The 25,594-nt window shown below is 35.5% G+C and overlaps 1 protein-coding gene across 31 annotated transcripts in view; it reads right to left on the bottom strand.

Moving 5' to 3' along the window:
• The window catches only part of dlg1a (discs large MAGUK scaffold protein 1a), a 144,284-nt gene that overhangs the window by 35,682 nt on the left and 83,008 nt on the right, over nucleotides 1–25,594 (bottom strand). For 9 of the 31 annotated variants that reach the window (XM_051113474.1, XM_051113475.1, XM_051113477.1 and 6 more), the window contains 8 exons: nucleotides 15,320–15,418; nucleotides 14,805–14,870; nucleotides 9,731–9,781; nucleotides 8,689–8,813; nucleotides 7,248–7,417; nucleotides 6,991–7,127; nucleotides 4,467–4,611; nucleotides 2,502–2,628 (listed from right to left, as the gene is read on the bottom strand). In XM_051113474.1, the coding sequence (XP_050969431.1) occupies nucleotides 2,502–2,628; nucleotides 4,467–4,611; nucleotides 6,991–7,127; nucleotides 7,248–7,417; nucleotides 8,689–8,813; nucleotides 9,731–9,781; nucleotides 14,805–14,870; nucleotides 15,320–15,418 (920 nt within the window). Of the gene's footprint in view, nucleotides 1–2,501; nucleotides 2,629–4,466; nucleotides 4,612–6,990; nucleotides 7,128–7,247; nucleotides 7,418–8,688; nucleotides 8,814–9,730; nucleotides 9,782–14,804; nucleotides 14,871–15,030; nucleotides 15,195–15,319; nucleotides 15,419–21,459; nucleotides 22,025–25,594 lie in introns of those variants that run through there. The other 22 variants (XM_051113480.1, XM_051113488.1, XM_051113489.1 and 19 more) reach the window with 8 other exon arrangements.

Genomic DNA, 25,594 nt, shown 5'->3' with positions numbered 1-25,594 from the left:
GAGCATCATGACATAAGAACATTCACAAAAATTTCAGTTATAAAACTGTTTTTTCATACCCGTCATGTTGAATTAAGTCTTAATTCAAAGCTTATCAGATTTGCCAAAATTGACTTCACAGATTGGTTGGTCATATCATGACGCCAGCTTATGATGTAAGAGGCTGTTTGTTTTTAACATCAATTTGACGTATTTGGTGAATTCTTCCGATAGGAAACAAATCCTCCCGATTAAAGAGGATTAAATATGGTAAAGCACACCAGTCAGTATGTGTGTGCGTGTCCTTATTATGAGTCCACATTTCTCTACCAGACAAAACATGCGGGCTGGCCAATATCATCTGTAGGCCAGCTCTCGTAATACTGCTCGCTACTGACAGACAGCTCTTATGAAATGAATAAACAAATCAGGTGAGCGAGAAGGTGAACAGTCAACAGAGCAAATCTCAGATGCTGTATTTTAAATGAGTCAATATCTTCAACAGCTCTCCGGAGGACATTTAAAACTGTCCAACAAATGCTGTGAATTTATTTCACCAAAATAAGATGGATCATATAAAATGCATGCTATCTTTTATTCAGTACTGACCTGAATAAGATATTTCACATAAAAGATGTTTACATATAGTCCACAAGAGAAAATAATATTTGAATTTATAAAAATGACCCCGGTCAAAAGTTTACATATGCTTGATTCGTATTGCAGTGTTGTTACCTGAATGATCCACAGCTGTGTTTTTGTTTAGTTTTTTTTTAGTGATAGTTGTTCACGAGTCCCTTGTTTGTCCTGAATAGTTAAACTGCCTGCTGTTCTTCAGTAAAATCCTTCAGGTCTCACAAATTCTTTGGTTTTCCAGCATTTTTATGACTGAATGATTTTGAGATCCATCTTTTCACAGTGAGGACAACTGAGTGACTCATATGCAACTATTACATAAGGTTCAAACGCTCACTGATACTCCAACAAGGAAACACGATGCATTAAGAGCCGGGGGTGAAAACTTCTGAACAGAATGAAGATGTGTGCATTTTTCTTACTTTGCCTAAATATCTCATTTTTGTTTTTGCGTACTGCTCTTCAGAAGCTACAGAAGATACTTGCATGTTTCCCAGAAGGCAAACTAATTCATTTTACCCTGATCTTCAAATTCAAAAAGTTTTCACCTTCAGGCTCTTAATGCATCATTTTTCCTTCTGGAGCATCAGTGAGCGTTTGAACCTTCTGTAATAGTTGCATATGAGTCCCTCAGTTGTCCTCTGCATGAAAAGATGGATCTCAAAATTATAGTCATTGTTAGAAAAAGGTTCAAATATGCAAAAAGATGCTGGAAAACTAAGAGGACAGTTTAACTATCCAGGAAAAACAAGGGACTCATGAACAACTATCACAAAAAATAAATAAAATAAATAAATAAATGGATAATTCAGGTAACAACACAGTATTAAGAATCAAGCATATCTAAACTTTGAACAAGGTCATTTTTATAATTTGAACTATTTTTTTCTCTTGTGGACTATATGTAAGCTTCTTTAATGTGAAATATCTTTGTCTGCACTAAATCAGAAAGAACAAGCATTTTGTATGATCCCTCTTATTTTGGTATAATAAATAATAGTTTACAGATTCTGCAAGGTGCATGTAAACTTTTGACCACAACTGTATGCTTTATTTTGTATTTTTAATCAAAAAGTTAAATAAGAAGTCTCACAAACCCCAAACTTTTGATAGCAACACACACATACTTCGGTTTAAATTAATTTTAATTTAATTTTAAATTCTACTACACTAGCAGTCGACCAAAGCAGAACTTGCAAGTTTGATGAACTTAAAAGTTAAGCTTGTAAAAATTAAGTCATTTTTGTGTTCATATGGCTAGGCATAACAAAATTATTCTTGAACCTCAGTAACAGTGAATAAAGGGAATAATCCCTAAAACCTGATATGACTTTCAAGGGCAGTAACAGCAGAATGAGGACACACTAAATACTAACAACATCCAGGACTAATGTGAGTAGTTGTGCATGAGTGTTCTATATAGTCTGTTTTGTAGTATAAAAAGCCAGAACCATTATGCAGATATACAGTATGTACTAAAAATTCCATTAACCTTGGGCAGCTTATCTAGTGTACAGAAATGCTATTCTCTTTGAACCTCATATCTATTCAAAATTATAGAGCTGTCTTCACACCAAGCTACATGTAATGAAACTCATACAGCATTATCGTCCAAATTTCAGGAGGATGATACAGAGAAAAGACGTGTCTGAAAACTAAAAAACAGCTGTTGAAGATGTGATGGGAGTGGAAGAAATGAGAATGAGGTCAAAGGATATAGTCATGATCTGTATCAACTTTCATTTGACATAAATGTTCATTTTACTTCACAAGGTCAATGTGTGACTGCACAGATGACCTCTGAACCAAAAGCCATTAAATGCATAAGCATAGCAAGAGGTAGTCATGATGATGAAAACAAAGAAATGTGGAGGGCAAATGCTCACCTTGTGATCTCATCATCTCCCAGCATGCCTTTTGAGACAGGAGAGTAGCGAGATGGGGTGGCGGGGGTTAATGGCTGACTCAGATAGCTTTGGGTGCTGATATGGTTCTCCATGTGCTGGGAATAGGCTGAAAAACCAAAACACAAAAGATATGACGTTATCGGCGTAATGATGAAAACCCATTTGACAATGTTCACAGAGAATCACACCACTTATATGTGACCCTGGACCACAAAACCAGTCTTAAGTCGCTGGAGTATATTTGTAGCAATAGCCAAAAATACATTGTATGGGTCAAAATTATTGATTTTTGTTTTATGCCAAAATCATTAGGCTATTAAGTAAAGATCATGTTCCATGAAGATACTTGGTAAAAATCCTACTGTAAATATATCAAAACTTAATTTTTGATTAGTAATATGCATTGCTAAGAACTTCATTTGACAACTTTAAAGGTGATTTTCTCAATATTTAGATTTTTTTTGCACCCTCAAATTCCAGATTTTCAAATAGTTGTATCTCAGCCACATATTGGTCTATTATACCATACATCAATGGAAAGCTTATTTATTCAGCTTTCAGATGATTTGTAAATCTCAATTTGGACAAATTGACCCTTATGACTGGTTTTGTGGTCCAGGGTCACATATGCAATAATGTGAGGAATTACAGAATTTAAAGTTGTTATTTTTGTTTTCTTTGTGCACAAAAACATTCCTGTAGCTTCGTAACACTAAGGTTGAACCACTGATGTCACATGGACTATTTTAACAATGGTCTTACTAACTTTCTGGGCCTTGAAAGTGGTAGTTGCTGTCTATGCAGGGACAAAAAGCTCTCGGATTTCATCAAAAATTTCTTTATTTGTGTTCCAAAGATGAACAAAGGTCTTACGGTTTTGGAACGACATGAGGGTGAATAATTCATTTTTGGATGAACTATCCCTTTAATTTCATTAGTACTTGTGGAATTACACTGTAGGAAAGAATCATTAAATATATGTGTCCAAAATAACAACATAAGCACTGCTGTAGCTTAAAAAAACAAAAAATAAAACTAGCAAGGTCATAAGTTTGATTTCCAGGGAATGCATATCCTTCATGTAATTACCAAGTGCTCGAACATAAACAAACCAACTTTAGAGTGTGCAAATAATGGCCGAATTTTCATTCTGTGTGAACAAAATCCTTGATGTCACTACTATAAAAGATGTGTCCTTATTTCACTGTGTCAGATGTAAAGTGTAATAAAGTCAAGGGTACGCACTGGGCAATTACTAACTGTAGACATTGACAACCCATTTATTTAATTCTCATCAAACAGTCCTTCACGTGTCAAATCCCTACGCAGTGCCTGACTGGCTGATAGATATAATGAAATGGGATCGCTAATGAAATTGTTCTGTTTACGCCTTCCGAGAAAAATCACATTTCGCGCACACACATGACCGAGACGGTGCCGTCTGCATGTGCAGATAACCTTACACGGCTTTCAAACTCCCTCTGCAACACTTCCACACTCACATGCACTTATTTCTACATATACTGATGCTGGATTTGCCGGATGGGGGAGCTGGCCACGTGATGCACTTCATGATTAAATGTGCTTTTGTCCTTCATGCCTTTAAGCCCTAATGACAGCTTCCTTTCTCAGAATCTAATGCTGGGGGATCTGGCCTGCCTCTGGAACATCACCAAGGTGCTACATTATCGACTGTCATCACTCAGCACTTTGCACAGTCAATTTTAGTGGCCGTCCTCACGAGTTGCTGCTCCCATCAGTAGAAAGTGCTGTGCAGAGCGGCTTTGAGGTGGGATTTAAGCCATAAGTGCGTATAGGACCTCAGAACTGAGTCAAAGGGCCTTTAAGGCAAGTCGGTTCAATCTTTGACCATACTGATAATGCCTCCATGCTGTTATTTTCAATGTAAATAAATAAGAATAGTTTCAGGATAAGCTTACTTACAGCTGGTGACGTCGGGAGGAACGTAACTATCATTCATAAAGACACTAGTGGGTTTCGCCACTTTTAAATAGACGACATCAGGGGTGTTTTTCAAGGCAGCCACGGCATCTTCATGAGTGACCTCTTCAAGGCAAACAGCATTCACCTGTAACAAAACACATGATTAGATGAATCCATCAGATGAAACACAAAATGAAATTCACTTCTACAAGTTGTTTGCATATAAATGTATCTTAGCATTGAACTACAATGATAAAAATCCATTCACTCCCTTTTTTAAAACCTCCAAACAGTCTCAGTTATTAAGTCATTTAGATTTTCTGAGCAATATGTCATTTTGCTCAAGTCCCGTCCACAACTGCTGACAGACTGTCCCGTATTAGCATATTTATGCATATTTCCTCAGCCAGTTGAACGTTGTCTGCCATTTTCTCCATGCTTGAGCAGCTGTAGCGACAACAATGTCTCATAAGCAATGCAGGTGTTTTGGAGTTGGATGTAAAAGTGAACATAAGAGTCTTCATTTTCTCCTGACATCAGAGTCACTGAGGACGCAGTGGACTAGTTTAGTTTTTGATAGTAACGTGCCACAGAATACACAAAAAACAGAGAGGGGTGGAGTGCGCAATATCATTTAAAGAGACATGCACCAAAACGGGTCGCTGTGAACAGAGCTGTTTTTGACAAGGTAAAAAGGGTGTTGTTTTACACGACCATTGAGGAATTTTATACAAAGTATGTTGCAGACATTTTACGAAAACCCTAAAAAAAAAATCATACCAACTGAGAAAATGAGCATCTAATATCCCCTTTTCTAAAATTTGTCTTTTATACTTACCAAGGCTGTACTTATTTGATCAAAACTACATTAAAATCTGTATTATTGTGAAATATTATATTAATTGAAACTGTTTTAACATATTGTAAAATGTATTTACTCCTAATTTATTCTAGTCATGGCAAAGAATTTTTAGCAGCCATTACTCTAGACTTCAGTGTCACATGATTCTTTAGAAACCATTCTAATATTCTGATTTGGTTTTAACAGCACTGCTGAAAACAGTTGTGCTGCCTATTTTTTGTGGAAATGATGAATGTTTACTTCCAGAACAAAAATTTGCAGATAATTTACTCACCCCCTTGTCATTCAAGATGTTTATGTATTTCTTTCTTCAATGGTGCCCACAACTTTGAACTTCCAAAATCAGTTTAAATGCACCTTCAAATGGTTCTAAACAATTCCAGCCATCTAGTGAAATTATCGCATTTTTATTTCTTTTTTAATTGATAATTTATATACTTTTTAACCTCACAAGCTCATCTTGTGCAGCTCTGCGTGAACTCTGTGTATTCTGGGTCAATACAGTTTAAGGTATGACAAAAAACTCCCATCTCATTTTCTCCTCCAACTTCAGCGATGTAGGATGATTTTAAAGTTGCAGGAAAAAATGAGATGGAAGTTTTTCGACATACCCTAACTGTCATGAACTGGAATACAAAGAGTTCACACAGCGCTAAACAATACGAGCATTTAAGGTAAATAAATAAGTATATAAATTGTACGTTTTATTTTAGAAATTAACCGATCGTTCGTTAGATAAGACCCTTCTTCCTCGGCACTTAGAGCCCTTTGAAGCTGTATTTTTGGAAGTTCAAACTCTCAGGCACCATTGAAGTCCATTATATGGATAGAAATCCTAAAATGTTTTCTTTACTACGAAGAAAGACATGAACATTTTAGATAACAAGGGGGTGAGTAAATTATCTGTAAATTTGTGTTCTGGAACTGAACTTCTCCTTTAACCATATGTTACGAGTCCCTAATATAAACATGTCTCATGTTTAGGACAAACTGGATTATGAACCTTCCCCACAGCGACTCCCTGTCTTACAGATGCACTCGTATCAAACTACTGTATATCGTATAAACGGTATTGCCTCATACCATATCAGTTATAAAAAAAATATATCAATATGTTGTACAAACTCAATATACCACCAAGCCCTATATCCTATTGTAAAACTGCATTCTGCCAGAAGCAACAACCAGTTCCACTACAGGTTGAAAGTGACAGCTAATTTTCAAAACAACAACAACAACAAAAAAGTTTATTGTAGAGGAATATTTAGCATTAAAAATCAACTGCAGAAGCTCTAAACGAATAGGTTGTAACATCTTGTTAAACACACCGAATTTCCTCCTCGCATCAATGCAAAATGATGCTTCTAATATTATTTAGCAAATATCCACTCTTAAAAATAAAGGTTCCAAAAGGGTGTTTTTGCAGTTATGCCAGAGAATAACTATTTTTGGTTTCCAAAAGAACCCTTCAGTGAACAGTTCCTAAAAGACCCATTTTGAAGAACATTTAAAAATTCTAAAGAACCTTTTTTGACTATAAAGAATCTTTTCTGCATTTGAAAGGTTCCATGGATGTTCAAGGTTCTTCATAGAATCACTGATGCCAATAAAGAACCTTTATTTTTATAAAGTATAGATAATAAAAGTTAACTTTTTACTTACAGCCAGAAGTTTATCTCCAATCTGTAGCCGTCCATCTTTGTGGGCCGCTCCTCCCTCAATGATTTTGGTGATATAAATACTGTTGTCACCTGGAATATGTTGGTTTCCAACTCCTCCGGCTATACTGAAACCTAGACCTGTCAACAAATGTCAGAGTAAACTATTTGCCAAACCATTTCCTAAACAAATGACAGTGATTAAACATCAAGACATAGCATGCTTTTATTTCGTAATGTTTAGATGAGAGATGGCTTTACCTTTAGGACCTTTTACCAGCTTTACATCCATTATTTTTTCTGTGACAGCTTTTCTTCTTCTGACGTACAGTCTGACAATGCAGCCTGCCTCCTTCAATGCCTCGACAGCATTGCTGTGAGTTACATCTCTCACATCTACATCATTTACCCGCAGTATACAGTCATTAACTCTGTACAGAGAGAAAGAGGGAGAACACTGACTAAACAGTCAAAAAAGGGTATAAATCACAGTGATAAAGTGCCCTTTAAAGTATTCATGACACTAAATTAGTGTATAAACAAACAATCTATCATTGTAAAACAGAACTACACCACAGACGCAAGCAGTGCAACTGCAACACAAGAGTTGCATTGTGTTTTTACACTGCATAACAGAGCTGCGGTTCTAACCACAAAATAATGTGATTTACTACATTTAGTATTTTCTATAACAACAGCCATAACATATTATCGGGAGTTAGGCAATTACAACTATTAAAAACTTTTCCAGTAAATAACGTAAGGAAGAGAAGGTTCAGATTTAAATTTAGATGAGGGAGACATCATATTTACATCCACTGGTATAAAATTCAACTAAATCCAAACGTTAAAGGGACAGTACACCAAAAGTGAAAATTCTGTTATTAATTACTCATCCTCATGTCGTCCCAAACCCGTAAGACCTTCGTTTATCTTTGGAACACAAATTATGATATGTTTAATGAAAACCCATAGCTTTCCGACCCTGCACAGACAGCAATGCGACGGACACGTTCAAGGCCCAGAAAGGACATCGATAAAATAGTCCATGTGACATCAGTGGTTCAACCGTAATGTTACGAAACTACCAGAATACATTTTGTGCTCAGAAAAAACAAAAATAACAACTATACCCAACAGTTTCTTCACTGTCATGTTAGTATTTGTTCCGTTGCCGTCTATGGAGGGTCAGAAAGCTCTTGGATTTCATCGAAAATATTTTAATTTGTGTTCTGAGGATGAACAAAGGTCTTACAGGTTTGTAACAACATGAGGGTGAGTAATTAATGACAGAATTTTGTATCAGAATCTAAATATGAAGTATTCTGCACAAGTGCACAAAGTGAGTAAGTTTCTGAAGGTGAACCTTGTACCACATTCTGACAGCACCACCAGGCACTGCCCGAGGGAACGTGCTCCTGTTTGCTAGCATCCTGTGTGCTTAGCAGATTGCAGAAGATTCTGTTGATAAATTTACAGTGCATTTTCAACATGTTTTCTGCTGAATTCAGCGCTCTACGTGTGGCAAAAATAGGTTCAGCAGTCAAAACTACCAACAACTACTCTGCACTTCTGCTACTTCAGCTACACAGAACTGTCCTGCCTGTGCTGTTAACTTGTAACCTGATAATATGGGCTCAGAAATAAATATGCACTGCTTACGTGTGTGATGTGAAACAGGCCTAATAACATATTCTCTGACCTGAGTCTGCCATCCTGTGCGGCAGCTCCTCCTGGGATGATCTTGGTGATAAAGATGCTTGGGTCCTCGCCAATGTGGGGGTTATCGGTACCGCCTGCAATACTGAAACCCAGGCCTGAGTTCCCCTGAAGGGGGAGAGGGAAAACATGTTAGTACAAAAAAGAAAAAATGTCAACCCGCGTCAACAGATCTTTAAGCATAATGACATTTTTAAACCCAAAACAAATCAAAGGAGAAATGTGTGTATGCAAATATTACAGGCAGCTGATCTGTTAAATATTTTGGTAACACAATAAGGTGTCATTTGTTAACATTAATGTATTAACTAACATGAACGAACAATGAACAGTACTTTTATTACACTATTTATTATTCTTTGTTAATGTTAGTCAATAAAAATACAGTTGTTCATGGTTTGTTCATGTTAGTTGTTGGTGCATTAATTAATGTTAACAAACACAACTTGTGATTAAATAATGCATTAGTGAATGCTGAAATGAACATGAACTAAGATTAATAAATGCTGTAGAAGTATTGTTCATTCTTAGTTCATGTTAACTAATGTTAACTAATGAATCTTATTGTGAAGTGTTACCAACATTTGATTCAAATATATATACTGAGCTCAGTACTCAGAAAATGTTTGTAATAAGCACCAGTTTGGATTAGTTAGTAGTTAAAGTGTTAGGTGTCATGAATTAACAATGAATAATTTTACAGCATTTTTTTGTTTTTAAACAGTATTATAAACGGTACAAAAACACATTAAGTAGTAATAGTAGAAATTACAATTAAATCAAATGAGATGGATTATGTATTGTCTTTAATATTCCCACATTTTAAAACCTCGAGCATGAACATTTTAAATCCATTTTCACTGTACAATTCATGATACATGAATTTTATTCAGACACACAAAACTGCTATCTACTTTTACAATATGATGACGACATATATACATTTATACATGGTGTAATGTATTGTAAATTGTACTGACACTCTAAAAGCCAGGAAATTTTTGTCGTTATCACAGCAGTCTTACCCGTTCAAGTGTAATTTCTTCATATTCATAATCAGCTTCTGTTCCATTCACCTGAAAGTTAACAAAAAGAATTTTGTAAATATACAAACGTCAAAATACACAGCCATAAATGAACGCCCTTGCAAAAACATTTATTAGTAATGCAAGTTTCTGTAATTTAAGAGTGTTATTAAATACTTGCTTTTACTCTCTATATTAATTTTTCTTTTTTTCCAAAGCACCGTCATGAACAATTAGAAATTAGATTGCGACCTCTACTGTGAAAAGTCATTAAAAACTTTGTGACAAACCTTTTACAGAAATTGTTTTAAATGTATTTTTATTATTTATTATGAAAATTCTGTCATTAATTACTCAACCTCATGTCATTCCAAACCTATAAGACCTTTGATCATCTCAGAACACAAATTAAGATATTTTTAATGAAATCCGAGAGCTGTCTGACCCTGCATAGACGGCAACGCAACTACCATGTTCAAGAAAGGTAGTAAGGACATTGTTAAAATTGTTCATGTGTTAAAATCGTCCATGTGACATCAGTCGTTCAGTCTTCATGAACATGTCTAAAGATTTCGACAGAGAAGATCGCCAGCGTTACTTATTTAAACCAGAATAACTCTCACAAACCCGCGTCGAAGACTGACACAGAAGAGAAGAAACTGTTAAATAAAGTCATTATTTTTGTTTTGTTTGCACACAAAAAGTATTCTCGTAGCTTCATAACATTACAATTTTACCACTGATGTCACATGGACTATTTTAACAATGTTCTTACTACCTTTTTGGGCCTTGAACGTGGTAGTTGTGATGCAGGGTCAGAAAGCTCTCAGATTTCATCAAAAATATCTTAATTTGTGTTTCAAAGATGAACGAAGGTCTTACAGGTTTGTAATGACATGAGGGTGAGTAATTAATGACAGATTTTTAATTTTTGGTGAACTGTCCATTTAAAACAACTGTTCATGAACCAGAATCATAGACAATTATTCATACTGCTAGTCATTTTTTATTGAAAAGCACAAATGTACTAATATACTACAGAAAGACTACCAATATAGACAGATATTATAAACCCACATTATACAAACAACAGATATCCTCTTATAGCACAAATTTAATAATTTGTCTCACTGGGTATGTTTTCAACAACCAAGTATTTGTCTCCGTTTCATAACTAGTACTCAAAGTTCCACTTTATACATTTATCTAAATCCACTCTATGGAATTTCTCAGATTTTCTGCAAGAATCTGTGTGAATTTCATCTTTAGATTCCATCTGGGACAGATTATGAGAAAAATAATCTTATATAATTAAAAGTTGTGGTAAAAAAGTGCTATAATTATGTAAGAATGAACTGTTTGGAAAAGTCTCAGTGTTTTCTCTTTCCACTCCTTACATTTCACCTCTACTGAGTCTACAGTTTTTGGCGCTACAAAACTCAGCCAGCATTACATCTCTTGCCAGTTACTGTGTGTTTCAGCCAAAGAGGCCACAGCAACCAAATCTATGAAGAACACAGACACAGTCCACTCGTTTTCAACATTCTGGATTCAACACAAGTTAAGCTCAACAGCATTTGCAGCATGTTGATTACCACAGTAAATAATTCAGGCTTGTCCCTCAATAAATGTCACTTACGATGAAAGTACAGCAGGTAATAAACTCTAAAACACACTGTTCTAAAAGTAACTGTAACTTAAACATGTTGGCATGAAACTAATGTGATAGAGTTGCTTACTTGCCTCGTCTGCGTAAAACTATATCCAATCTTTCAACTTCAAAGTCATGACCACGTAACACCCAGTAAACCTTGGTAACTTTCACATGATACAGGCAGGGATACCAGAAAGGTGTGTTAACATGGAGCAAACATCACTCAGGACGAGTTCAAATGGAGGTTTCATTTAAATGAGGCCGGACAGCTGTCCTGCTATCAAAGTTTTATACAAAACACCAGGTTTTCAGCAGAGTTAACTGTTAGAAACTGGACTGGGGCTGCACGATGAAACCAAAAATCAGCATCAACGCATCAGCTTTTAGATTTTTGCGTAGTTCTGGAGCCTCTGCTTTAAGCTTCCAAATGACATTTAAAGACCTTAAATACTAAACGTCCTAAACATTTCGCTCTCTCTTTCTGTAAAACATCTGTCTGTGACATCAGTGGTGTTGGGGTGGGGTTTAAAGGGGGTAAGAGACGTACGTCAATACTGACACTGCCTAATATGGCATTATACTCTAAACACACAACCAGCTCTTACTTCAATGCTTTTGTATCATTTTTCAAAGAGTGTGAAATATCCAAAAAAGGCCTTTACATGAAGTTAATTCTATTAAAAATAACTTTTCTCTCTTGTTTTATGGAAGGCATTTAAAAGGCTTTCAGCACTGTTAAACTGTTATGCTGCTGCTCACATGCTGCACTTATGGCCACAAACAACCAGCCACAGGGATCAGAGCCAATACAGGCATTTACCCGATCAATATCAGACTACTACTACAGTCTGTGTATGCAAGATAATGAACGATCAAAACAAGAATAGACGTACACTGACAAGGAGTCTTTAAACATCAACACTGTCCTTTATACTGTATATTTCTTACATGAAAACCACATTCCAAAAGCGTTGTTTTTAAAAGAATAAAGACCATTTGGATTTTGCAAACCACAAGCCAGATCACTATAAATCGACCTGCTGAACTCATACTGCTGGTAGACTCACTATCAAAAATGCTTGATCCTTGGGTAAAACAATGCAAAGAAATCCTGTGCTTCAGGTCTTTTGTATTATTATTATCAGATAACATCAAAACTTACTATGAACAGAACAAATTTACCAAAAAAGTAACAATTATACTTCTAATTCCACGTTTTACTTTCTTTTCACCTCAATTGTGTATTGCGGTTCTTTTTACAAACAAAATTTTGTTGTTTACTGCTGGTGCGTGCCAACTCTATACATTTAATATTACTGAGTGTCTATTTACACTAAATGCAAACAGCCCGCCTTGTTGGCAGAGGCCATTTACACTAGCCTCGCCCACCAATGTTTGGTTGGATTGGATAACATCACAAAAGATGACTGCTATGTTATGACTGTGATGGTTCCAGTGGCTTAAGTGATAAAGCACACAGCAGTAACTTGACACAATCGACCAGAGTTCGAATCCGCCTTTTGCCAAACTCGTTCTTCTCCTCTTTCACATCATGTATCACATCGGAAAGGCATTTATTTTCAATGAAAATAAAGAAAATAATCCGAAAGTGGAAACTAAAGTGCCTCACGGATGTTTATCGGTTAGGGTTACGGGTAGGTGTAGGGAGGAGATTTATTGTCCCAAGGTGGCATCCATTTAATAATTTTAATAAATCCCTTACTCATCATTTACACTCAATACGTTATTAGTGCATACTGTTACGTTATTAGTGCATACTATAATGCACTGCAATACTGAGTTGCAAATACCTGCCACTTGCACTATTGTATAAATAGCATCTAACTAATATTATCGCAAAGAAAATACTGATATTTTCACTCAGTGTAAATCGCCAAGACAAAAAGCTATTTTCACTTAGCGCAAATAGCCACTGCCTTAATATTATTAGGTGAAACTCCTTAATGTCTTTTGTTCTCATTCACTAACCTGCAAACTTTTTCTTGCAGTAATTATGCTTTTCTTAATCTATTTTCAGACTGAAACTCACCCTCACTTAAAAACAAAAACGACGACGTTAGCTACATGGTAACAGAGCGAATCTCCAGCACTGATAATGTGAGGTATTTAATGAGGTCAGTCAAGAGCTCCTCATGGTTATTTCTTTATAGACTAGTTCTATCTCATTCAGATAACTCTAGTCTTCGGAGTGAGTCTTTGATGAAGGATGACAGAAGTCAGCTCAGCAGGCTTTCTGGCACTGGATGTATAGGATTATCAGAAGCTGCTGAGATTGAGAGAAGAATGGGGTTGAAGAAGTGTCATGGGACTCTGATAAATGTCATCCACAGTTAAATCCCCAAGCTACAGTAGAACAAGGAAACTCCAGAACATCTAAAAATCACATATACTGTAAGGGACTTAAAAATATAAGACAAAGCAATTGAAATCTCATAAATGGTGGAATATTAATTTCATTGATAATAAAAAAGGAGAGAGCATATTTCAATGAAGATACTTTATTCACTTTAGTAAGATTTATTTTTAATTAGTTATATTTGTCTTCTAACTAATTGGTAGACCATAGTTTGGTACTGACTGAAAGTGAAAACACACTAAGAATGACGTCCAGATCTAATTTGCTCAGTTTCTGACCCATAATCAAATTAAAATCCCCACTGTCAGTAAAATATATACTCAGAGATCATCTTACATTTTTTTGTAATTCATTCAAGCAATGAATACATTTCAGTATTACTTTTCAGCAAAACTACATTAACTTAATAAGAAGTAATAGTAACCATTTAAATCTGCATATTAGAATGTATTTCTGAAGGGTCATGTGACTTTAAAACCTGAAATGGCTGCTGAAAATTCAGCTTTGCCCTCACAGAAATAAATTACATTTTAAAATATAGAAAAATATTTTTTTAAATAGAAAAAAAAGTTACATTTAAAAAAAAAAAAAAAAATATATATATATATATATATATATATATATATAATATATAAAAATATATATATATATATATATATATATATATAAATATATATATATATATATATATATATATATATATATATATATATATTTATTTATTTAGTAGTAATATTTCTGCCTTTACTGTTTTTATAATCAAATAAATGCAGCCTTGGTGAGCATATGAAACTAATTTCCAAAACAAACAAACAAAACAATTATACTGACACCAAACTTTTGAATAGTTTTGAATATTACAAAATACAACTCATCTAACTAGTTGAGGTGATTTGTTTTCCATTAAGATCAGAATGAAAAAAAAAAAAATTTATATTAGAAAAAAAATAGAGATGATTTTTATATTTATATGTAAATGAACAACATTTTGCACTAATCTACCGCTTCGCAAAGTGCAGTACATAAAGAAATACATCACTTACATATGGACTTACATAGGGCGAGGTGTCAAGGCTTTCTGTGTTCACCACCACCGGTGCTGGGCTTGCCTGCAAAAGAAATATTCATTAATATTTGAGCTAAAATGAGACAAGATCAAGACCCATAACTGTGCACCTAGTTTCTTGTCCCTAACCTACTGAGAATGAAATAAACAATTAACTATTAAAAAAATAAGAAATAGATCCGATAAAAAAAAGCATCACTTACTCTTGGCATGCTGATACAGTATTACTCTGGCATTTGCAAGAGATTAACAGCACAGCCTGTGTCCATACACAGCATAACATACTGCAGAATATGCAATACAGTGGCATAACAAACCAGCGCAGACCTAATCCTTCTGCAAACATGTATCACACGCTTCACTTGCACAATTGCTTTTGAGGTACAAGTGCGCATCAGCAATATAACGTGGCATTCGCTCTGTAATCTCTCTAAGTCAAGAGGACCATCGTTGAGGTGGGTGGAGTGAAAACATGAGAGAAAAAAAAAAGACCTGTGACGTGGGTGCAGGAATGGCAGTGGTCTCTGCTGGGACGGGTGAGATAGGGATCACAGGGATTATGGGAGCGGAGGGAGGAATGACATCTGCCTGCTAAACAATGACAGTGGAGGTCAAAGGTCAGAGCAGATGACACACAGCAGTAATGATTTTTCACGAATTTTCCTAATTTCATCAAATATTGAACAGATTTAAACAGAGAGGGAGGGAATAGGAAAGAACAGAGAAGATGAAGTAATGAAAACACAATAACATAAACAAAATAATCATATGACTGAATTGGTCCATAAATTAAAACTAGCGTCTGTAATTTCCCTTTTATTATTAAAGGACTCTAGAAACATTCAATGAAAATGATTATGTAAGGGGTGAAAAAAAGAAATGAAAAGTTAATAATAAAAAGACCTTATAAATAAGCTTTAAAAAATAGGTTGATTAAAAATGATTGTTCTGTCATTATTTACTCACTCTAATATTGCTCCAAACCCGCATTTTCTTTCCTTTCAGTGAAACACATAAGCACAATTTTGAAGGATGGCAACTAATGATTAACCTTCTTTCATTCTTCAAAATAACATAAACAGGCCACTATTAACTGTTGTTTAAAACCACTTGAAAAATATTCATAATTCCCCTTTTATGGTCCACCAGCAAAAAGTAACAAACATTTGGGTTTGGAATAAATGATGGTAAGTAAATAATGACAAAATGTTAATTTTGGGCTGAAACACTCAAAATAAAATTAAACGTATTCAGAAGTTTTAGAAATAGAGTGTTAATAAGTGTAAATTGTGACACAGAATCTCCATCAATGTAAATGTCTGGATGTGCGCTATTCTGGATGTGTGAATCTTTCTTTAGACTTCAAATGGACACATCATGAAAATCATTTTTTTCCCGTGTTTAAGTGCTGTAATCTGGTCCCCAGTGCATCTACCAACCCTGAAAATGTGAACGTGCCTATCCCTGCAAGCATGTGAAAAACGAGCCACTCAGATTTCTTATTATAATATCACCGCCCCTTAATCTGCAGGTTTCCACCCACAGTGCCATGTTTTGTTTTCACAAGCGACAATGGTGCGCCAGTTCTAATGCTATGACACAAATTCAAGCAAAGCATGCTAACTGTTCTATCATTGGCTGCACAGACGAGCACACTATTTAGAGTCCCATCCTTAGAGGTAGGGTGACCACATGGCATTAGATCTGATGTGGGACAGTAGATGTGATTTTGCAGGACAATGCAGGACACATGTGGGACAGATACATTTACTGCTGTTATGCTATGTAAATACTGATACTGAATACTGAAATTCGTGCATTTATTTTTGGCATTTTCACCTTTATTTTGACAGGACAGTATAGCAATGACAGGAAACAAAGTGGGAGAGAGTTAGGAGGGTGGGATCTGAATAGGATCACAAGCCGGGACTCAAACTCGGGATGCCTGGAGCGCAACGGCGCCACATGTCAGTGCGCTGCCCACAAGGCCATCACTGCCAACGTGCATCGATTTTTTTTAATTCGCTAAAATGAATAAAGAATATTGTGTTTTTCTATGTGCGCGCAACCATTTCCGTCTGTGGTGCTATATCACTTGATGAGGTCCGCACATCCTTTGCACGGAAACTATGCCGCCAAAAGAAATAAATAAAAAGCTTTCTTAAAAAGGCAAAAGAATGGATGTATGTTTTCTTAATATGACAACTGAAAACCAACAGATGTTAAAAATGCAGGACATTTTCTCAATATGCGATGTGCGGGACAAAAGGTGAAAATACTGTGTGGTACAATACAAAGCGGGACAGGTGGTCACCCTACTCAGAGGAGACAAGTGAGCAGTGGATTTATTGATTTATTTGCTGTATGTTACGCTGCTGCCACACAGATCTAATATACTAATAAACATGCAATTTCTTCCCCAGGTGTGTACCTTCACAGACATAATCAGCTTTTTTTGTATCTCGTGTGTTTTTATCCTATACTTTGTGTATTTGACAGCTCAAGCGCAATAAGACATGAAAGTGAACTTGGTTTAGTACTCACATGCTGTGTGACAGCTGCTTTCTGTTTGTGTGCTTTGGATGTGTGTGCTCATAAAAATTTGTATCCGACATTTAAACATATGACTTTAAAACGCATGATTTCAATGCAATATACAAGATAATCAAAGCCAAACAGATGTTTTTTGTCAGAGCATCAGCTCATTTGCACTTAAAGAGACAGTCATGAAAACGGCAGGTTTCTGCTTCCACTCAAAATAGGGATTTTCAAAATGATGTAATAAATGATCTATGGGATATTTTGAGCTGAAACTTCACAGACACATTCTAGAGACACCTGAGACTTACATATTGTAAAAAGACACCTTAAGTTAACTATGAAATAAAATAGCCACAGTGTTTCAAGATAATACAGAGCTAAAAATAAAACTCCAGTCCAGCAATCGACATCCTGTTGTGCAGGGCTGTGAAGGATTAGCTTTTCCTTTTGAATATGAAATTAGCTGTCAAGATGTCAATCAGAGCTCTGAAAGGTTTAGTGAGTTTGTCATTTTTATTTCTGCAGGTTAAAAATGAGTGCCTGCCAGAGAGACTTCACACTACACTGCAACTAAATAGTCTGCATTATATAAGCTGGTAAACAAAGCTGAAGTGCTCTGTGGATAATTTTGATAAGAGATAAGAGAGACAATAATATCCCAAAGTAAATAATATCCAACAGTTTCTATTACAAAAGAATGATCAAAATCAATCCAGATCTGCTTGTTTTTTCCATCCTTTTAGACAACAATTTAAAGGAATAGTTCACCAAAAAATGAAAATTCTGTCATACTTTGCTCACCCTCATATCGTTTCAAACCTGTAAGACCTTTGTTCATCTTTGGAACACAAATGAAGATATTTTTGATGAAATCCGAGAGCTTTCTGACCCTGTGTAGACAGCAATGAAATTACCATGTTCAAGGCCCATAAAGGTAGTAAGGACATGGTTAAAATAGTCTGCGTGACATTGCTGTCTATGGAAGGTCAGAAAGCTTTCGGATTTCATCAAAAATAACTGAATTTGTGTTCCAAAGATAAAGGAAGGTTTTACGGGTTTCGAACGACATGAAGGTGAGTAATTAATGACAGAATTTTCATTTTTGGGTGAACTATCCCTTTAACATTAACAGCTAGCCAGCATGTAGCTAGCTAATGCTAGCTACAGTGGCATTACCTAGCCTCTGTTAACTTATAAAACCTTTTGGCTCAAGATTTCAATGCCATTTCCATGGTATAATCAACTCTTGACATGTCTCAGAATTGTGGCTAATCATTTTAAAAATCACGGCTAATCATTCATTCAGAAATTAAATTGTAACAGAGTATTGCCGACATGACTGTGCACTGACTGTGGGAGAGGATCTGACGCAAGCACATATCTATGGGAGTTCAGCAGATTCCAGCTCTACAGGAGCAAGAGCGAGTGTTGCCATGCTGTCAGTGAGGAGACATCCGCTGAAACTGGCCCTCTACACAGGCCGTCTGTGTCAGCGTTCCTAAACAAAAGCGATCTGATCCACAGCCGCTTGTCCAAGCACCAACCACACAGCCAGAGGAGACGGATATTCAGTTACAACAGTCCAGTTCACTCAGTCAACAACAGACACATCACCGCAACTACTAATTAGAAAGGGGTTCCGTTTCACTAACCCTCACTCTCAGGGTTACGGCAGAGACTTGAGACTATGGAACGAACGTGCTATGGAGCTACATTTGAATGACAGCACAGAAGACATCAAATTAACCACAATGTTTTGTCCTGTCTAAAATGACAAGTGTAACTTACATAAGAATCTATAAATGCTGCACGCTATTATGGTAGTGGTACAGTAGTCATGGCCTGTGATCTCAGAGTTAAAATTAGAATCAATCATTAGTATTGATCAGATAGACTGGTTTGGAGTTCAGCCTAAAGCTCCCACCAGTGTCTCAAATGAATAACAACCCAAAACACTCCTCATTTTAACACTGCACAATACACACAATTTAAAAATATCAAGTACATATAAAATATAGTAATATTATACTCATGATACTATCCCAATATTCTTTTTCAAGTTTATAAAAGATAACGTTCACTTCTCAGCAAATGTCTCAAAGTGACCAAAACATCTCATCTTTTGACACAGCTTCTTACAAAGTACAACATTTTGCATAGTAAATTGAATTTAAATTCTTGTTTTGCAGTCTGGATCTAACAATTAAACACACACACACACACACACACAAAACTGTGTGTGTATATACACATATACATACATACATACATACATAAATATACACACACACACACATATATACAGTCAACATTTGAAGTGGATCAAAAAGATTCATCAAAGTTGTCCTAAGACAAGAATGGGTATTGTTTTAATTTTAGGACAACTTAGATGATAAGTTTTGATCCACTTCAAATGTTGACTGTATTATATATACATATATATACACACACAACTGTACATATATATTTTTTATAATAACTATGTTTAAATACAGTTAATATTCAGTTTATATGATTTGTGATACACACACACACACACACACACACACATACACATATATAACATTTCAGAAAAACGTGTGATTATTTTTTTAATTGATTGACAGGACACACACATATGTTATAAGTTATAAACTGATTATCAACTGCATATTAAACTGACTATTAACTCAATATTAAGTTCTGCCAACTCGATTAATCACGATTAATCACATCCAAAATAACAGTTTGTTTACATATTCAGTTTATATCTTTGTGATAAACACACGTGTGCCATCAATCAATTAAAAAAAAAAAAAAAAAACTAATTGATTGCTCATTTTTCTGAATGATTAATTACGATTAAACCCACCTTAAAGTTTTTAAATATACTTTTATATCGCAATAATTTCACATTCTGTCTTAAAATTAATGTAGAAACGACAACAAAGACAATATATTTTTAACATGTGTTTAATGGTATCTTTTTTATGTGTCACTGATACCAATACTACTGTCTCTGTTTTTGCCTATTTACCATTACAATTTACTAGCCATTCAACATTACAGTATAATTGAGAGCTTTTATTTTGGATGTGATTAATCACGATTAATCATGATTAATCCCATCTAACATTAACGTGATTAATCATGATTAATCCAACCTAACATTAAAGTTTTAAAATATACATTTATATTGCAATAATTTCACAACCCATCTTAAAATAATGTAGAAACAACAACATGAAGACAGCATAATTTTGATGTGTTTATTGGCATCTTTTTTGTGTGTCACTCATACCAATATTACTGATGTCTCTCTTTTTGCCTATTTACCATTACCATATACTAGCCATTCAACATTACAGTATAAGTGAGAGCTATCAATTGTAATAAATATTAGACTATAAAAAATATCTTCCAATTTAAGTGAATTTTAAAGTGCAACTTTTATTTTGGATGCGAGTAATTTCGATTAATCCCACCTAACACTAAAGTTTTTAAATATGCTTTTATACTGCAATAATTTCACATTCCATTTTAAAATTACTGCAGAAACAACAACATAAAGACATTTTTTAATGTGTGTTTAATGTGTTTAATCTTTTTATGTGTCACTGATACCAATACTATTGATGTCTCTACCATTACCATTTACTAGCCTTTCAACATTACAGTATAATTGAGAGCTATCAATTGCAATAAACATTAGACTATAAAAAACCCTCTAATTTAAGTGTACTTTGAAGTAAACTTTTATTTTGGATGCGATTAATCATGATTAATTGATTTGACATATAGGTAGATAGTACTATAGCATACAGAATATATTTTATAAGCTAAAAGTGAATACATATTTTTTTTTTTTTTTCATTTCAACACATGACACATGAAGCTAATTGACATTATATCACTTTCTCCAATATTTAGTTTGTAAGGCCCTGGCAACCATAATGACAATGACCAAATCTTTAGAAACAACCATAAAATCATCAAAACAATAACACACAATTTGCATGTAACATTAGCTCAAATTCAAACCCTCAAACCTCAGCTTCCTCCCTCAGTGCCATACCATCCCTCAACTCTCAACGAGATTCAATCCCACATACCTTCTCCAGTGAAAATGTGCCCCAAGAATTGGCAAGCCACAAGGCACTGGAAGAAGCTCTGACTTTAGCTGTGCTTTTAGTGGGGCTCTTTTTCACACTGTCCCTCAGGTTGGTGAACTTCCCTCTGCTCTTGGTGGAGGCTGGAAGGGTGCAGGAGCTGTACTGAGGAACCCTGCGGGACTCCACAGGAGCATGCTGGAAGTTGAGAAGGCTGGGTTGAGAGAGGTGAGGTGGCGGCAGCTGCTGCTGCTGTTGGTGTAGATGATGGTGGAAATGGTGATGGAATTGCGGTTGCTGCACCAACTGTCTCGGCGTTCGGGTCAGCGTACTGTGCACGTGTCCAACTCTCTGTTGCATTCTGGGATGGTTGCAGTTGGCCACCTCCGCCACCCCGGTCCGACAATCCACGTAAGCGCCACAGCAGTACTCATGGTTGTTGCAATAGGTGGTCATTGTTTTCCAAGCCAAGCAGGTGAAATGATGGAGAACGAAGCCTGGAGAATGATGCGCTTACTTTGCTGAGCAATCGGGAAGGAGAAGAGGACACACCGTGGTTGTAAATCTGGTCCTTTTCCCCTGGCTCCACTCTTCTGCCAACCTCTCTCACTGTCTATCTCTCTTTCTGCCTCACTCGCTCTCATCCCCCCGCACTTGCTCGCCAATTAATGAGCTCCAATGGGCACTGCACATGACAGCACACAGTCTCTTCTGCAGGCATGAATAATCAATGCTCCATTCTTGATTTCAGCATTGGCGTTCGGATGATCTGCGTGTCGCTCTTCGGACAACGGCAGATTTGCACCCTACGTTTGAGATTCATGAGGCTTTTTGTAGTCTGATTCGCTTTTCAAAGCATTAACACGGGTCACAAAGTGAGAGGTCACAGCGGATAAAACGCAATCTCTATTAGATGCTTAGCGTAAGGGCGGGCGAACGGCCCGGCGTAGTGTATCAGAGCATATGATGGTTAAGACCAGCCTTGCTTTGACCTTGTTTTACAACTACTATTCACAACTAATCTCCATTTGTACCTGCACTGTAAGATTTTACACAGTCTTAAATGCTGGCAGCTCATTCATTTAAGCCTAAGAGGTTTCATTTGGTTTATGAAAGGTTGATCGCTGTCAAACCACGTGCATGTTGTTTAAATAAAGACTTTTAACCAGTTTCTTATAGAATATAAAACAAGACAATCATCTTTTATCCTACTATCATTAGTGCAGTGATCCTACATGTCGTTTTTACATTGTCCAATTAAATAAGCAGACGCTTCAGGGCTTGAAGAGTGTGGGGACTACTTCTGCATTAGGATTGGACGGTTGTGAATGTACCGTTTCCTGTTGACTGCACCTTTTAATGTACCCTGTCCTGTTTCTTATGGGGCTGTGGGTGAGAAAGAGAGAGGAGGAGGAGGAAGAGGAGGAGGAAAAGAGGGAGAGAAAGCAAAGCTTGTGCCTGAGGCTTTTGAAAGTATGCCACCAAAGAATGGACACTAAAAGGAACATGTATATCTTAGTATCTCAAGAACTAAAAAACAACAACCAGTGAAAGATAATGTTAAAAATAGCTTATATACAGCCAAAGCCAGGGGTATGTGCAAAGATTTAGGCATTGTTTTCTTAAACCTATATAGGTTTAAAACATCTTGTTATTAAATGTAGGGTTTTTAAGAAAAGAAAATGTAATGTGAACATATTTTATGTGCTACTTAATACATCTGCTTTTTTTTTTTCACATTATTATTTGCTGATTTTCTTTTTAAAAATTAATAATAGTAATGATAAGGCTAAATGATTAATAGGAGTACATTACTGGTGTGAGTTGATGAAGTGGTACTTGAGGCTTAATGGACATCCGAAAATAAAAGGCTGGGAAACCCTTATAAATAAAATAATAAAAAACCTAAAATAAAAAATGATTTAATGGCATATAATGTCTGGACAGTGGCCATATTGATTTGTTTCATATGAAATTCACAGACACACCTCCTGCTGTACAGCAGATGGCTCCACACACACAGACATGCTCAGGTTGGAGGAAGGCAAAGAAAGCACATACTAGGCATACACATCTATGTGAAAATATTCAGTCCTCAGTGTGGCGCCATACAGTCTGGCGTAAGCATCTCATCTGAAGTCCACTAATGCAAGACAATTTATATAAAGTTAAAAGTAGAATGGAATGACATTCTGACCAATACCAATTATTATTTTTATGCTATGGCAGATAATCAATAGGCTAAACAAGACGGATATAAATAAAATACATTTAGAATAAATGAAAACACTTTTAAAAGTAAAACAAAAATCATTTTAAAAGTCCATTTAGGCATCACAATATCATAATGTGTGGTACTAAAGATAAAACTTAAATTTTGATATTTGTAAAGATTATATTTAAGTGTTACTTATGTTTTCAAATATTAACTTTAATAATCTAAATGTAAAAAGGTGAAAACGAGAATGCACAAATAAAGACTTAACACTGACAAATTAAGATACAGACATAGTGTTTCCACTTTTCAGGAAAATTAACCTACAAATGACTTGCTTGCATTTACTACAATAGGAATAAGTATTTTAAAATACTAAAATTATAATCTAAAATAAGAATAAATAAGCTTTCCATTGATGTATGTTTTGTTATAGGACAATATTTGGCCTGAGATACAAGTATTTGAAAATGTGGAATCTGAGGGTGCAAAAAACAACAACAAAAAAAAAAACCCTAAACAAATCGCCTTTAAAGTTGTCCACATGAAGTTCTTAGCAATGCATATTACTAATCAACAATTAAGTTTTGATATATTTACAGTATGAAATTTACAATATATTTTCATGGAACATAATCTTTACCCTAATATTCTATTACATCTAATATCCTAATGATTTTTCGCATTAAAAAAGAAACAAATCGATAATTTTGATCTATACAATGTATCATTGGCTATTGCTACAAATATACCCGCGCTACTTATGGCTGGTTTTGTGGTCCAGGGTCACAAACCAGCTTTAAATTATTGTATAAAACTTTAGTAAAATTAAGTAAAGATATTCACATGTACAACTAGACATAGTGAGTGTATTAAAAAGGGCATTTAATCGCATGTCTAGATCAGTAGAGATTACCAAAACTGAATGTTATTGCTGTGTAGAACACTGAAGCATTGATCACTGACACACAACAAGCCTGAAGCACATCCTTGAGTTTGAAAACTCAGTTTAACGCTAGTAACGTTCATGTTTAGCCAAAGGCTAGACTTAGACCAACAGCTTACGTTACAAGCTTGCATTTCACTCTGAACAGACTAATCAATAAAGGCCGCTGTTCACCGGGATTGCCAGTACGATCTTTCACTGACACAGGATCTTGATAGACATCACATTGGCCTGCTTCTGTCTTCTTTGAATCGAATGAACTCATTCACAAACTAGCAGGCACTGAATGCTCATTGAAAACCGAAGGAACAAGGAATTTTACTTTTTTTCACATATTTATGGTCAAAAAGTACAATCTTTACCAGTAAATGGATACATTACATTTATTCGGTAGGTATCCTCTGTATGGCACTCAACAGAAGCCAGATGCATTCACATCTGAGGTCAATCTTTTTATAAAATTATGCAAAACCACTACAGAGCACCAAATGCATCTCAACTTAGACACTATTCTCTTCACTTCAACATCATCTAAACCATAGCTGAAGACTCTACCAATAATTCTCATAACTATTCTATTTATCTACAGTGAAACACTGTAAAGAGAATAACAACATGAAGAACTACAGTGCAATAAATGTGATGTGCGATTTTAAAACACCATTTACCTTCAAACATTGTGAAGCTATCGTAACATTTATCTGTTGAAAAAAAATCCTGACCAGTCTGACACTGAAAAACTGGCTCAACCAGATGGAATCATCTGTTGAAAGCTGTCACCATTTTTACAATTCCTCCTTTAATGATGAAATGGGTATACTGAAATTCTGTAAGGCAGCATTAAAGGGATAGTTCACCCAAAAATGAAGACGACCCCATGATTTATTCACTCTCAAGCCAGCCTTGGTGTATATGACTTTCTTCTTTCAGACAAATACAATCAGAGTTATATTAAATATATATTAGTGCTTTATAAT

The sequence above is a fragment of the Labeo rohita genome, chromosome 6 (genome assembly GCF_022985175.1).
Source record: "Labeo rohita strain BAU-BD-2019 chromosome 6, IGBB_LRoh.1.0, whole genome shotgun sequence".
NCBI lineage: Eukaryota > Metazoa > Chordata > Actinopteri > Cypriniformes > Cyprinidae > Labeo > Labeo rohita.
The sequence above is the reverse complement of the archived record's forward strand: the minus strand, read 5'-3'. Positions and strand labels throughout refer to the sequence as shown.